General features: G+C 38.4%; 1 protein-coding gene across 1 annotated transcript; it reads right to left on the minus strand.

The window, feature by feature from the left end:
• Nucleotides 1-555: 555 nt before the first annotated feature.
• On the minus strand, nucleotides 556-4,997 carry LOC136205588 (zinc finger protein VAR3, chloroplastic). The gene is made up of 5 exons (XM_065996238.1): nucleotides 4,406-4,997; nucleotides 4,191-4,308; nucleotides 2,932-3,275; nucleotides 2,625-2,723; nucleotides 556-2,534 (listed from the first exon to the last, which is right to left on the minus strand). Exons 1-5 carry the CDS (start codon nucleotides 4,870-4,872, stop codon nucleotides 812-814), a joined length of 2,751 nt encoding a protein of 916 aa, XP_065852310.1. The 5' UTR covers nucleotides 4,873-4,997; the 3' UTR covers nucleotides 556-811.
• Between the last annotated feature and the right edge of the window lie 8,179 nt (nucleotides 4,998-13,176).

The raw sequence follows: 13,176 nt of genomic DNA on the forward strand, positions 1-13,176 counted from the left end.
TAATTATTTAATTTAAAAAATCTAAATATTAAAAAACAGTTTTCTTCGATGTTCCTACTATTATTACTCCCAAACTTATTCCGGGATATAAAAATAAGTTACATCATGAATTATCTCTTATAAAAATGTGGATTCTTTCTAAAGATATGAATTGAGAAAGGTTTGCTTTCTTTTTTATAGCATGAAAAAAAAAATGCAAGATAAGGTTAGTTACAAAAAAAAAAAAAAGTATGCTGCATTTATTCAAATGATTTAAAAAAATGGACAATTCCTATAAAATATGTCGTTCCATGATACAGTTATTTAAATTCTTAAGAATTTTACATTTTAAAAACTTCTTTTGAAAAATGAGACATTTGTAAATTTTTAAAATGATTATCATGTAACTTACCTTTATAATTTATATAGCAAATTTGATGGGAAAATTATACTACAAGAAATTACAAAGAAACTAAACAGAGGACCTTGTAGCATTAAAATATGAAAAACATCAGGATTTATTATGATAAATACTAGTACTTTAACAGTTAAGATTAAATAATTTCTTACCCTAAGTGATTTAAACATAAATTGAATAAAAAAAAAAAAGTATCTTTTGTACAAATAATTTGTTCAGTTTACAGATGCAAAATGTTGACCATGAAAGAATGCATCATACCGTGCCTATTTTTCACAAGTGCATATTGATGTTTCTTATTGGATAGTACAGATACTCTCACCTTAAAATGACTAACCCAAAGTGTTCTTTAAACTTTGAAGTTGGTAACAAAATTTGCCAAGGATAATCATCAATGCCCTTGCTTATGATTCATCAGTTGCTGTCATTTTCCTTCACTGGATCAGAGCTCATTATTGGAAGATTTCTTCTATACTGAGTCGATGTCAACCTCCTTTCCAATGGTGTTTTCCTTTTGCTCACAACAAATCTATTTACACCTTTTCGCATTGGCATTATTGACGGAAAATCTTCATCTGGGATCTCACTCAACTCTGAAATGTCCTTGATCTGGGCAACTCGCCTGAACCACCTCTCTGCTTTCGCCTCCTCTGACATGTCCAAAGGATCTGTTTCTTTCACTGCTGACCCTTCCAAGCTTTTTCCAGACCAGCTACCTCTAACGTTCTGATTTTCAGATGTAGTCCCTGAGAAGCTTGCTGCCCCATCAGTTTCCTCTTTAGTAGAGAAGCCATTCCTCCCACTGTCCTTGCCACTTCTTGGGGTTTCAGTTATATTTTGATGTGAATTTCTCACCATATTTGGTTTCCTACTGAAGTTGTCTCTACTAGACTGTCCATTTCTCCAACTATCCCTGCCAGTAGGCTGTGGATCAATTACATTCTGAGTCGAATGTTCACCAGTTAAACATGCACCTTCCGTATTTCTGTTTTCCTCCCAAGCTCTTGAACCATTGCTTCCTGTATTGTAGTTTTGATTTCCCATTCCTTGAGCATGACCCCCCATAGATACTCCAGGTTTGCTGGCACTGTTATGTGGAAGCTCTTCTGAAGTTGCAGAATTTGAAGTACCACCCGCACTATTGTTGGTCGAATCAGCTTCAGGTCGCTGCTGATTATCCTTTTGAGCAAAGTAGTTAGGCGGGAAGGGAACAAAGGGCACAAAATTGGTATCATTAGCTTGTTCCATGGCCACACGCCTCTTGTACACCGGAGAAGTCAAAGAACGATCTTTTCTTTTGCTGACTACAAATTTATTCTCCCCTTTTCGCATTGGCATAATCTCAGGGAAGTCCTCATCTGGAATTGCACTAGGCAGATCTGTAACGTTATGTAGCTCTGCAACCCTCTTAAACCATCTCTCAGATTTTTCAGCTTGTTCTTGTTCCTCTTTTTGGTTGCTCAGGTTTTGGTTGGGGTCCTCAAAGGACTGCCAGTTCGCAGATGAATTACTGTACTCATTGCTCCCAGAAACAGCATCTCTTTGCTCAACTGGGGTTGAAGCAAGAGACTTGTTATTTTTTATCTCCACTTTCCCACCCTGATTTATATTTGATTCATCAGGTTTGTTGGCAAACATATCTGCAGGTAGCGGCACAAACGGAATGTAATTACTTCCTCTAGGGGCACCAGGCGGAGTAGAAGAGGCAGTATCTGTTCCTGCATTCTGTAAACTCTGGTCAAATGACTGGTTGGGGTTCAAATTTGAACTGGAGCTTCCAGAGGCATCACCCAAGTTCCTCTGGTACTGGGAATTATCCAGTCTCCTCTCAAGAGGAGTCTTCCTTGTGCTGACAACAAATCTGTTGACTCCTTTTCTCAAAGGCATAATTTCAGGAAAATCTTCATCAGCTATGGCACTGCTCATGTCTGAATTACTATCTAGCTGAGAAATCTTGCTAAACCACCGTTGGGCCTTCTCTTCATTGGCAGCTAATCTAGCATCCACAGGAACCTTGCCTGCATTGCTCCCTTGGCCATATCCTAAAGAATTGTTGGTACCAAAGGAGACCTCTCCAGGCCGTTGACAATCACACCTTAAACACACGGTGTTCCTTCCATAATTAAAGAAATCACATCTGCAAAAAGCAAAAATTCATTTCAACTTCAAACGAAAACACATAAGCCAACAAAGCCCGTAGAGGATCAAGGAAAGAAACAATGCTCACTGAGGACACTCCCACTCCCCACCAGTAAGCTGTCTCTTTGGACGTGCTTCTTGACATTCAAGACATTTCATATTTCTGGCAAAATTCATGAAACTACACCTGCTCATTTGATACCATTCAAGGAAGAGTGATGTTATTACAGCAATGAAGGGTTAAAAATAATAATAATAATAATACTTGTGCATGCAAATGAACCATGATAAGAACATCATAAAGCAAGGAAACACTGTATATTTCCCTAACACTCGAGATTACATATAACTTATAAGACAGCAAAATACAACCAAGAAAACAGTATGGACTCTACCTTGTGCAAACCCAGTCACCTCTTTTCATTTCAACGTTTTGTCCATTAGGCCTTGGTGCTGGTACGCATCTATCTGGGTTTTGCACTGAACCAGATAGGTTCATCTCTGGAGCACCAGGAGATCTTGGTGGTTGTCCATATCTATCTGAGTACTGGTTTTGCAATGACCCGGATAAATTTGTCTCTGGAGCATAGCTCAGCTGGGCCAACTCATTCAAAAGATTCCGAACAGATGACTCCACAAGTTCTCCATTGGATGGAATATTCTTCTCAGAAGAAATAAAATTGCTTGCATAACTTAACAAAAACCTCACCAAGTCAATTGTGTGTGCTCTATCAGTATTCTGCACCCAAAATTGAGAGAAAATAAAAGGTTGAAGCAGCAGGCATAAGAGAGATAGTATATATCCATGCGAATTTTACATGTGTCCAGATGTAACACTGGTGCAATCTGAGCTCTCACTATATGGGTTTTTTAACAAGCAAAAGATAAAGAAGACAGTTATAACTTTCATTATTTTAGATCTTCTATTCCTAAGAGTGTAGGAGAAACTACCCCTAATATATTTTGAAACCTAAGGTCTTGACCAAGTTGGAGATATCCATTTTCCAGAGACATCATCCTGTTAGACCTAAGGTAGTGAAGAACATGTTGGACATAGCCTGTTAGACCTAAGGTAGTGAAGAACATGTTGATCAAAAGCAGAGACATCAGACAACAGCAGTTATAAAGTCTTGACCAATTTGGAGATATCCATTTTCCACGAGGTAGTGCGATTACTATTGTGCATTATATGAGGTCATTGTTTCCTTAAGAAATTTATAAGCTAGCAAAATTTTACCGAAGATCTGAAGGAGTTATTCATGCTACTTGCTACTATTTTATGCAGACATTTTTCTGTTTACTCCATTCCTTTTTTATGAATCTCCTAGGATGTGCAGGGTCGTTATTAGTAAAAGCAAAATTATTTATAAAATTAACATCACAGAAATAATCCTGCAGTATCTGACACCAATTCTTTTGGTGACACAAGCTCTATATGCAAACTTCAATAAAAGGTATAGAGGAGTGTCACAACAATCATTTGATAATATCCCACATTCTATATTCATGAGAAACTTCTAAAATGGTGTCACAACATAACATAGTTCTACCCGCAAATCACCATCTAGACTTCAGACCCCTCAAATAAAAGGCAATTCAACCATAAAGCTAATAACTTCAATCAAGCATCCAAAAATCAAACACTAAGACTTACATTACTATATGCGCTGCCCAAAAAGGATCTCATTCTTCTAACAGAGTCATCTCCATTTCTGAACAAAAAGGGCATTCCTTTCTCAACAACAACCTCTATATCGCTTCTCGACAGCATCCTGTACGTATGTGAACAAAGAAGATTAAACAATAAGATCCCTCAAAACAAGGCGTTTTACATAATGTAATTGAGTATAAGCTACAATCAAAACTGACCCTAACAGGTCAGGTCTTTCGCACGCAAATGTCAAGCAAGCAGAAGAAGCCATCACAAAATGCTCCGGAAGATTTAAACCCGCTACGAATTCCTCATTAAGATTAATACCAAACCTTTGGCGATTAAAATACCCAGCGGCAGAGAGATTGTTGATGAAATTGGACCACTCTGGCCAGGCCTGAGAGGCTAGAGGTGAGGAAAATGAAGAGGGGTTAGAATCAGTGACAGGAGTGGAGGCAGTTTGGGAGTGCAATTGTTGAGAAGCTTTGATTTTTGAGGGGCGAGGAAGGGAGGGAGAGATCGATGAAGGAAGGTGGTGATAGTGGTCGTGAGAGAGGCAGGAAACGGAAGAGGGGACGAGGGTACGGTGGCGGGAGAAACGGATGAGAGCTGGATAGCGATGGTGGAGAAGTGGAGGAGTGGTGGTAGAGGTGAGTAGCATGAGGAACCTGGTGGCGCCGCCCATATTGAGGTGAATTTACAAGTGGAAATGCATGAGAGGCGACGAACAAGGAGAGGATATGGCGGTGGCGCTGAAACCCTAGTGGTGGTGTGTTCGAACTGGTGGTTATTAGACTCTGGCTAAGAACCCGACAGAATCACTCATTTTCCACGCTGGAATTATTTTGGATAATCATAATTCATAAGACCTCATTTATTTTATTTTCTTATTGATATCCTAGAAATCTGGAAAATCCGGTTAGATGTAGCCAAGAATCCAACTGTTGTCGTAATCACTTCCCACTAGTTTTTGGCCCGTGCGATGTACGGATTCATCTTAATATATAAATATTAATAAAAATACAATTTTTTTAGTAAAAAATAAAAATACAATCCAATAATTACAATTAATGACATAAATGTGTTATATAAATTAAATATTATTATTTGATTTTCACATTTACTTTAAATAATATTTTTATAGATAAATATAATAATAAAATAAAAACTAATATATTATATATTATATTATATTTTTTATCAGTAAAAAAGGAGGAAGTGACACTTCAGTTCCATCGTTACTGTTTTATATTATATATAGATATGTAGAGAATTAGAGAGATTTTAGGGATTAATTTAAATTCTGTAGTACTCTTAGATATATGGGATAAAATAATCTTTTTATAGATAAATATACATAATAAAATTAAAATTAATATATTAAATTTTTTATCACTAAAAAATGAGGAAGTGACACCTCAGTTCCATCGTTACTGTTTTATATTATATATATATGTGTAGAGAATTAGAGAGATTTTAGGGATTAATTTAAATTATGTAGAACTCTTAGATATAGTACGGATAAAATAATCTTTTTATAGATAAATATATATAATAAAATTAAAATTAATATATTAAATTTTTTATCACTAAAAAAGGAGGAAGTGACACCTCAGTTCCATCGTTACTGTTTTATATTATATATAGATTTCGAGATTCACCGTCAAATGGTCTTTAAGGATATCATATGGGCTCACACTCTCATATAAATAGGAGACACGTGGTACACCCCGCTCCATGATCTATGACTGTTTTCTACAGCTCAACATTGGTATATATAGAGTAAATTCAAATCGAGATAAACAAATTCATTACACATTTTACATTATAGTTTCAAATTACCGACTGTGACCATCATTCAGTTTCTCTACGAACTGACTTAGGCATCAAAGCGGATTCATCGTGCAAACGGCCCTCTTTAACTTTGCTTCTGTGCAGTTGCAGGTTGACATGTGGACCTACAAGATTCAACAACGTCAAATTGGTGTGGTGAGCGTGGATTGATACAACGATGACTCGTTTAAGCAGTTATATCAAAATCTCTTCCACTAGTGCACTCTCCATAACGGAGATCCAGAGAACATTGAAGAAGAAACACACCAAAATCTTCAGGTCAATAACAACCCAATCCTAGAAATGGTGGAAGAAGGAGAAGACCTAGAGCCCTAACAGCAAAGACTCTTGGGCGCGATCTTAAGGCGATTGGCATAAAATCTTCACTCTGTCTAGAAGGTCGTCAGTAACATGAGGTAGGAACATGTCATCCAAATGGCAGTGAAAGAAGAACTGGTGACAGCAGAAGAAACATTCACGCACATGAACAAACCTAAAGACACCAATTATTCGACCGGACACCACACTATCTGAAGCTGCTACCATTGACATGTCGGTTCTCCGAAGAGCCGAAAAAAAGATTGGGACACCCAATTTAGGGGAAGGAGTCTCTCCGGTTCGACGCCACCAGACCCGGACTCCCTCAGTGTGCAATATAGAAGAAATGGATCAATCCCCATAAGATCAGTCCATGCAAGAGAAGGAAGACGGTCCTCCTCAAATATGAGGACACCAGACTCCAACCCTAGACGAACTCGTCATCGGTCGGAGGAATCTCGATTGATTAGCCAAGAAAGTGAGGTCCAACCACGAACCAGAGAGCGTTGGGCACCGAAAGAAAAAGGACTTCTTGATCAAAGACGAGGATGTCAAGGCTAAACTCGAGGCAATGCGAAAAAAGCTTGACAAGCTCAAAAGCACCATTGTCGAGACAGGGATCGATGTTGAACATCCTGACATCACAGAAATAGAAATACCTCTATGCAAGAAAATCATGAGCGAACCGACGTCCTGAGGATTCTACCTGCTACTGAAGGAGTCGATACGACAACAGACCCTACTACTTATGTGAAGAACTTTTGGCAAGCCATGGACACCATCACGGCAACAGACGTTGTGATGTGCCGCCTATTCCCTACCACCCTAAAAGGTAGGGTTGTAAATGAGCCGAGCCGCTCATGAGCGGCTCTGTGATCGGCTCGATAAAAGCTCGGCTCGATTTGTAAACGAGCCGCTTATGAACACGATTTACTAGCTCGGTTCGTAAATGAGCCGAGCTTGAACAAGCCAAAGTTTGGCTCGAAAGCTCGCGAACAGGCTCGATTAGAATATTTATGAACAAATTTTAGTTTTGTAGAAAACTATATAGTTTTGTGTTGGTTCACAAATATTTAAACTTAATATTATTTCATTTGCTATTAGCTGAGTTCGTTCACAAACATAATAAACGAGTAATAGACGAACTATTTGTAAGCATCTTGTTTATTTATTCACGAACTTTGCTTGTGAGCTTGTTTATGTACACAATTAAAGAGTTATTTGCGAGCAAACTTCACAAATATAATTAACGATTTACTCACAAACAATTCATGGTTAGATAATTTTCTTAATGAACCAAGTCCAAATAGGATTTTGGGCTTGAAACAAGCTCGAAGCTCGGCTCAAGCTCGTTGAGCAGGCCAAAGTGTTGAAACACCTTTCCACATGATTTTGATTTGACAAAATTATTTATGTGAATGATAAAAATATTCTAACACATTAAATTTAAATGCTTTGATTTATTCACACTAATGTGTTTGTTCAATGTTGAGTTAATTTGATTTATAAGACATTAAGATAAAAAGCCTAAAGGCCCATAAGAGGAAGTCAAGCCCAAGTCAACAGATCAAGACCTCACGACCTAGGAAGACAAAACGCAGTCATTTTAAGCAAAGCACTAACTCAGCATGAAGAAGGATCGAGAAGCCTTCTATCAATTGCTTCAAGATGAAGCTGCTGAGTTAAACGACAAAAAGTACAAGTCAGCGGCAGAACAGAACCAACTTAGAGACAAAGTATTTCTACTTTGGGTAAAGCTCAGAAGACGCAGTAAGCTGTCTGGAAGACTTTACTATTAATGTCGAAACATTCTGTTCATCTGACGAAAAGTTGCTGAGCACTGCCATAGACAGAAGATACAAGAATCTCATTGGCCAACGACACTGAGCACGTCCAGAGTGAAAGCGACAGGAAGCCGTTAGCCTCCAACGGTTATTTCAAAATTCAAAATCACCGGTGCTTGAAGTGTCACTATAAATAGGCCTTTCAAATGCTTCATTCGATGCAGATCTTCAATCAAGTCGAAACACTGACCAAATTCATACTTGAAGTTCTGTGAGAAAAGCAAAGCAAATCTTACACCAATTCCAATCATTGTGTAAAAGTCTAGAGTGATTTCATTCATCTAAAGTGTCTTAGCAATTGTTGTTTAGGACAAACACTTATCATTTCTAGAAGAATAGAAAGGAGAAGCTGAGTACTCGGTTATAGTACTCAGCGGTAGTTATAGGAGTGAGTAGAGGAATAGAGGAAGGTACTCTTGTATACTCAACTTCTGTTGTAAAATGTTTCGTGCTCTACCTTTAAAGAGCTCAATAGAGGATTCAAAAAGCTCAGAACGAGTTCCGGGGACTGGACGTAGGCGGAGAGGCCGAACCAGGATATGTCTGCTGAGTAACATATTTCTAACCTTTAAACTCCTTTATATATTGCTTGCAATAAAACTGACTATAACGAACTCACGCTGAGTTGAGTGTACTAAGAAGCTGAGTTCAGGAATAGACTTAAGTGCTATCTCCTGACTCAAGGAAAGAAACAGACTTAGTCACCAGTTGACTAAGCTTGTGTCTTAAAATTACTTAGCGCCGCTGTGTAAACCTTTTCACAAAGGAAATAAGTCAGCCTTAACAGACAAAATTTTAAATAGTTCCAATCCCCCCCTTGGAACTAACCTTGTCACGTTATACGGGACCAACAAGTGGTATCAGAGCTTAAAAGCTAACTGAGCAAGATATAACTATCTTGAGCTGATCCCCACAATGGCTGAGAACAGCACTCGTTTCCTCCCAGGAAATCAGACAACTCAGATTCTTCCTAAGGGACTGTCCATTACTCGGCCTTCTCTGTTCTTCGGGTCTAACTACACCTTTTGGAAGAACAAAATGAAAAATTTCATGCAGGCAACAAATATGAGTGCATGGCTTTCTATAGTCCAAGGCCCATTTGTTCCTGTTGAAACTGTTGACGGCCAAACGGTTGTCAAAGCTACAAAATCATGCTTCGGCTATAAACATGCTTCATTGTGCGTTAGATGCTGCAGAGTACAACAAGATTTCATGTTGTGAGTCAGCGCAGGAAATCTGGAAGAAACTGGAGGTCACCTATGAAGGAACCAACAAAGTTAAGGAGTCCAAGGTGAACCAGCACATGAGGTTGTACGAGCTGTTTGAAATGAATGATGATGAAGGAATCTCTGAAATGAACTCAAGATTCACAAATATAATCAACGAGCTCAAAAGACTTGGCAAGATCTTTACTGAGGAAGAGCAAGTCAAGAAGATACTAAGGAGCCTTCCCAAAAGCTGGCAAGCCAAGAAAACCGTTGTTGAGGAAGCTCAAGACTTGACCACCTACAAGTATGATGAACTCATTGGATCTCTGCTGACCTATGAGATCTCAATGAAGAATTTTGAGGTGAAGGAGAAGTCTGAGGACAAGAAGCAAAAGTCTCTTGTCATGAAAGCTGACTCCACTGATGGGAGCTCAACAGACGATGAAGAGATGGCCATGTTCACTAGATAAATGAAAAGGTTGTTCAGAAAGAATGATAAATATTCCAAGAAGCCTTACAAGAAGTTTGAAAAGTACAAAGCTGAGTCTAGTGACAGCAAGTACAAGAAGGACAGCTCAAAGCCCATCACATGCTTTGAATGTCATCAAACTGGCCATATCAAGTCAAGCTATCCTACCTTGAGGAAGGAAAAGAAGAACAGCAATAAGGCAATGGTGGAAACATAGAGTGATAGTGATGAGTCATCATCATCAGGAGCTGATGCACTGAGTCAGCAAAGATCTGCTTCATAGCAGATGAGCTTATTGAGCCTTGTGTTTCTGAGCATGCTGACCCCTCCATTGCATCTGACGATGAGGCACACTCAACTGAGGTAATATCACTACCCCTGCTATGAAATGAAATGATAAATGCATTGAGTGACCTCTACACACTTATCAAAAAGTGTAACAAGAAGGTTAGAGCACTCAGCATGCGATGTGACGAGATTGAAGAGGTCAAACTGAGTGACCTTCGATATCTTCTCCAAGACAAATCAACTTTGCATAGCAACGTAGAAACTATGCACAAGTTTGTCTCAGAAGTCCAATCAGATTCTAAGAAACTAAGAAAGGACATCACATCTATTCAAAATCAACTCAAGATTCTGAATAAAAGAAATATTCCTCTGAACACTCAGTACCGAAGTACTGGTCAGCAGAGATGGAATCCTCAATGTGACTTATGTGGGAAGAAAGGACACACCATAAAAGTGTGCTGGCATGCTCAGCACTGGGGTGCTGACCAGTCAGTGAGATATCCCAAATGGAAGGTCAGCTGTGACTTCTGTTGGAAAAATGGACACACTGCCCAAGTGTGTCGTCATAAGATTAAATATGATGCTTTACCTGCTGAGCCTAACAAACAAGGACCCAAAAAGACTTGGGTACCTAAAGATAATTGTTGGTCCCGTGTGATTAGTTCCAAGGGGGGGGGGGGTTAGGAACTAATGTAACTTTTTCGTTAATTAATCTTGCTGACTTGATAATTTTAGTGAGTTTATTAACCCAGCTTTGGTCAGCTTGGCCGATCTTAGTGTAAGACAGCTTTAGTCAGATGTTGACTAAGACTGATTCACTTGTGAGTTGGGAATTGACACTTTTGTGGTCAGCTTCCAACTCAGTACTCTAATTTACTCAGTGTCAGCTTTAAACAGTTTATATGCTGAGTAAATATAACAAGCAACACAAGCACACACACACACACACACACACACACACATATATATATATATATATTAAGAGAGTTAGAAATTACTCAGTATGACTTATCCTGGTTCGGCCTCTTTGCCTACGTCTAGTCCCCAGACTCCTCCGGGCTTTTAGAATCCAATACTGAGCTCTTTAAAGGTAGAGCACAAACCCTTTACAAGCAATTGAGTATGCAAGAGTACCGTCCTCTATTCGTCTACTCAATCCTACTGAATGCTATAACCGAACACTCAGATTTTCTCTACCACTGAGTACAAAAACCGAGTACTCAGCTTGACTCTCTCAATCTTTACAATTGATACAAAAACTGTTCTTTCTAGAAGAAGAACACTTTAGATGAATACAAATTCACTCTAGCTTTTACACAGAATATGAAAGTTGGTGTAAGATCTCTCTTTTGTATTTGTGTGCTTTGGCTTTAGCTCTTTTTTTGGCTTTCTATGATCGGTTGTCTATTGTGCTTGTGTATCTTATCCAAGAGTGATCTTCGTCCTTTTATAGTTGAGATCAGAGGTTCAAATGATTTGAATTTGGATCTTTTCGTTGAATCCAAACGGCTCTATCTTCAGACAACGTTCTGGTCAGCTTCAGTGTGCAGGCCAATCTTATCGTCTGAATCAAGCAGATGTCAGGCTTGTCTTTTGCTGCAGGTTTGTCTTCTAGTGGTAGTTTGTCTTTTAGCAAACGGCCAGTTGACCTATGTCTCTCGAAACCGTTACCTTGCAAGATTCCGAGATTTCTATTATTGGTGCAAACAGATGTCAGAATTTGTCTTTTAGTAAACGGACAAATCATGATGTCCTGAAGAACACTCAGCTTGACTTTGTCGTAGCTTCTTGTTCTTTCTTTCTGAGTTGCCTTTACTCAGCTTCCGTGGTTAGCTTGGTCTGCAGGCCTTATTTATATAGAAGACTTTATTCTTTTGATACTGAGTTGCGTTCCACTCATCTTCTTTATCTAGCTTTATCTTCAGACTTCTGTTCTGAATGTGACTTATCTTCTATGATGCTGAGTTGCTCTTTACTCAGCTCGTGCTGTGCTGTTTGTGCTAACTGTGTCCTGCCTTAATTTTTATTTCTGTTTACATCTATATTTATACTCAACATTGAACAAACATATTAGTACAATTAAATCAAAGCACTTAAATTTAATTTCCTCATAATCATAGATTAATTTAAATAATTTTGTCAAATCAAAATCATGTGGAAAGGTGTTTCAACAAACTCCCCCATTTTGATGTTGGAAAAATATTTAATTAAGTTTAATGGAACTCAGTTTTGAGATTCCCCATGATTGAATTTCATTCTTCTGAAGTTACTCCCCCGTAAGGGTTGCATCTGTTTACTTAACTTAATTCTAAACCTTTCAAGATTTAATCGAATAAAATTAAGACATGCTTATACTGACTTAGTTCAATTTTAGACCTTCCAAGATCTAATTCAGATGAGTCTAGGTCAGCTTTCAGAAGAGTTCATTTGTTTACTCAGTTTTGATACTTAGTCAGTTTAGGTACCAGAGATAACCTAAGGATGTATTAGAGCTAAAAATGATAGTGTATACTGAGCATTTTAAATTTTTGTTTGTTCATTGTAATGTATCAGAGGAACTTCTTGTATCTTAAGACGGATCAGCTTAAAGTACAGTAAGTAAGTAAGCATCACATAAGATATAAAAGTTGGAGTGAAGGATGCCAAACAAGTGTATAGATAGTCAGCACAATAAGATAGACATGCCAAAATAGATTACAAGTCAAGTAAAACAGATAACACTATTTCTTCCTATTGACTTGTGCATGATGAGCAGGAGGGCGGCGCCTTGAATCAAATCAATAATTTGATTGATTCAAGGTGCTAAACTATTAGCAGGCGTAGAAACTGTTTGCCTTTGGCATTCCCTTGTTGCTGACTTCTTGATCCAGATGCTCCTCCCATATGTTGAGTTCCATCAGCTTGCGTTTGTCTCTCCCCCGTTTTGCCAGCATCAGGTGGAGGAGGAATAAAGGCATCGGTTTGAACGGCTTGAGCCAGTCTGGAGGAATACTCTTTCAGCTGATAAATACTCTCCCGAAGACCATCAA

This window comes from Euphorbia lathyris, chromosome 9 (genome assembly GCF_963576675.1).
Source record: "Euphorbia lathyris chromosome 9, ddEupLath1.1, whole genome shotgun sequence".
NCBI lineage: Eukaryota > Viridiplantae > Streptophyta > Magnoliopsida > Malpighiales > Euphorbiaceae > Euphorbia > Euphorbia lathyris.

Coding starts and splice junctions, on each gene's coding strand:
- LOC136205588 (XM_065996238.1), bottom strand. CDS start 4,872: ATGGGCGGCGCCACCAGGTTCCTCATGCTACTCACCTCTACCACCACT. Junction 4,309..4,405: donor GAAAGACCTGACCTGTTAGG/GTCAGTTTTGAT, acceptor ACATACGTACAG/GATGCTGTCGAGAAGCGATA. Junction 2,535..2,624: donor GGGGAGTGGGAGTGTCCTCA/GTGAGCATTGTT, acceptor TGCTTTTTGCAG/ATGTGATTTCTTTAATTATG.